Consider the following 2,598-nt stretch of genomic DNA (forward strand, 5'->3'; position numbering starts at 1 on the left):
ACACCGGGGGGGGGGTTTAGCTGTGGAATGACTCCTGGATGGGTTGAGGGGGGACCAAACCGCAGCAAGCCCCCAAACCTCAACGGGGTCTTCAACAAATCCATGAAGCTGAGGGTCTGACCTTTATCCCCAGAGAAATTCCATGGTTCAATGGGATTAGGCAGGGGAATAAACTCGGAATCCTCTCTGCAAAGTGCCTACGTGTAAAACCCGGCCGGGCAGGAGCGGTTGTGAAAGAATGAGCTCATCAGCCAGGAGGACTCATTCCCAGAAGGCAGGGCTTTGAAACCCTATAAAAGTTCCCAAATCTGCCGGCTCCAGCATCCACTCGGCTCCCGCTGCTCCCTCGGCACCGGCTGGGTGAGTCTGGGAATGCGGGGATTCCTCGGGGAGCTTTGGGATTGGGAACCCTGGGATTCCTCAGGGAGTTTTGGGATTGGGAACCCTGGGATTCCTCAGGGAGCTTTGGGATTGGGAAACCTGGGATTCCTCAGGGAGTTTTGGGATTGGGAACCCTGAGATTCCTCAGGGAGCTTTGGGATTCAGAACCCTGAGATTCCTCAGGGAGCTTTGGGATTGGGAACCCTGGGATTCTTCAGGGAGTTTTGGGATTGGGAACCCTGGGATTCTTCAGGGAGCTTTGGGATTGGGAACCCTGGGATTCCTCAGGGAGCTTTGGGATGGAGAACCCTGGGGTTCCTCGGGGAGCTTTGGGATGGAGAACCCTGGGATTCCTCAGGGAGCTTTGGGTTGGAGAACCCTGGGGTTCCTCGGGGAGCTTTGGGATGGAGAACCCTGGGATTCCTCAGGGAGCTTTGGCTTTGGGAATCCTGAGGTTCCTTGGGGAGTATTTTGGGATTAAGAATCCCAAGATTTTTGGGGAGGTTTGGGATTCAGAATCCAGAGATTCCTCAGGGAGCTTTGGGATTGGGAATCCTGAGGCTCCTTGGGGAGGGTTGGGACTGAGAATCCCGAGATTTTTGGGGGATGTTTGGGGTTCTGCTCCTCGGCTCCGCTGTGGGCGCAGCCTTTCAGGGAGGGTTGGATTTGGTGCCTTGGGATACCCAGAGGGTTCTTGGAAAGGAGGGAATTTGTGGGCGTTGGGGCAGCCCAGAAATGGCTCTGGAAGGCAAATTAAGACCAAGTCTAAATCTGAGGGCAATTAAGTCCTAAATTAGACCCTTCCTGAGGCACGGATCAGATGGGATTCCGGATCAGATGGAATTCCGTTGGTTTGGGGACGAATTTCCTGCCTCCAGGGAAGGACACCAAATCCTCTGCCGCCAAATCGTTTTTTCCTGTGATTCTGCTGTTTTATAACCAACAAATATTGTTAAAACTCCCGTTCCATCCAGGAATTCCTTGGGAAAAAGGCAGATTTGAGAGCAGGAGGGGGCTGCAGGGAGCCAAGAGATGAAAATATCCCCAATGTGCCGCCTCATCCATGTCAGGAGCAAGATATTAATTAATTAATTAATTACGGTCTTATAAGATGTAAAAAAAAAAAAGAAAAAGAGAAAAACGGGAAGAGAGGAGTGATCCCGATCCGGAGGGTGAGGAAGGGAGGAGGGAATTGGCTTTGAGAGGAGCTGGGAAGCACCCAGGGAAGGGAGAAGGAATTTCCCCCTCTCTCTGCCGGGGGAGGAGTTCAAAACGCCCCTTCCAGCCCCACTCCTGGAATTCTCACCTTTCATTCCCGCCCTTGGATTTCAAAATAAAAGCGGCGGCGCAGGAATTCCCGAAATCCCGGTGAGCCGCGGAACTGTTCCCGAAGTGTCGGGGAGCGCGGTGGCCCCGGGAGGAGGAATCGGCGCTGACTCAGGGGGTGACGGAGGTGACAATCCCCAAACTCGGGGACGCTTCATCCCCGATAATTCCCCCCAAGGACCGAAATCCTTGGCGTTGTCACCGGAGTCGGGGTGAAAGCGGCGCCAGGGGAGGAGTTGTCTCCTGTGAATTTAACCCTCAGGTCGCCGGAGCCTCGAGAAACCTCCCCTGGCGTCCCAAATTCCCAGGAAAAGCTGGAAATCCGGGGGCAAAGCCGCGGGAATGATTTCGGGTTTATCAATCTGAAACATCCGGCTGCTCCCACATTTATATTCTTCTTTTTTTTCCTGGCACACCAAACGCCCTGAAATGTTTGGTTTTAGGGTGCTTTTTGGTGATGTTATTTTGGGCTTTCGGTGCTTTGCGAGCTCCTGTCTGCAACTCCCCAGGACAGAAATAAAAGGGATTTGGGACTTTGGGAAGAGCAGGAGGAAGAGCTGTGAAGTGGAGGGACGAGATCAGAGCTGAAAGAGAGGATGGAAAAGGAGGAATAAATCACAATTCCTTCTGGGAAAACCTCGGGAAGCCCAGGGCAAAGGAGGAAAACTCGGCTTTTTTTTTTTCTTTTAATACTTTTTTTTTTTTTTTTAATATATATTCGTGCCACCCTCATCCCGCCGCAGCTCCTTCGGTAACACAAGGAATTCCCACTTCTCTTCCAGGTGATCCCGTTTTCCCGCAGAGATGTCTCTGAACCAGATGCAAATCAAGCAGGAGCTCACGCTGCCCCCTGGCCTGGGCAAAACCCTCCCAAAACAGAGCCCGGAGCCC

At 52.7% G+C, this 2,598-nt stretch overlaps 1 protein-coding gene across 1 annotated transcript in view; it reads left to right on the forward strand.

The window, feature by feature from the left end:
* The first annotated feature begins 260 nt into the window (after positions 1 to 260).
* LOC108444982 (protein TsetseEP-like) overlaps positions 261 to 2,598 on the forward strand; it is a 4,015-nt gene continuing 1,677 nt past the window's right edge. Inside the window, exons 1-2 of the mRNA XM_017727463.1 lie at positions 261 to 360; positions 2,490 to 2,598. Of these exons, the coding sequence (XP_017582952.1) occupies positions 2,512 to 2,598 (87 nt within the window). The 5' untranslated portion in view covers positions 261 to 360; positions 2,490 to 2,511. The remainder of the gene's footprint in view (positions 361 to 2,489) is intronic.

The sequence above is a fragment of the Corvus brachyrhynchos genome, unplaced genomic scaffold, assembly GCF_000691975.1.
Source record: "Corvus brachyrhynchos isolate BGI_N302 unplaced genomic scaffold, ASM69197v1 scaffold350, whole genome shotgun sequence".
In the NCBI taxonomy this organism is placed as follows: Eukaryota; Metazoa; Chordata; class Aves; order Passeriformes; family Corvidae; genus Corvus; species Corvus brachyrhynchos.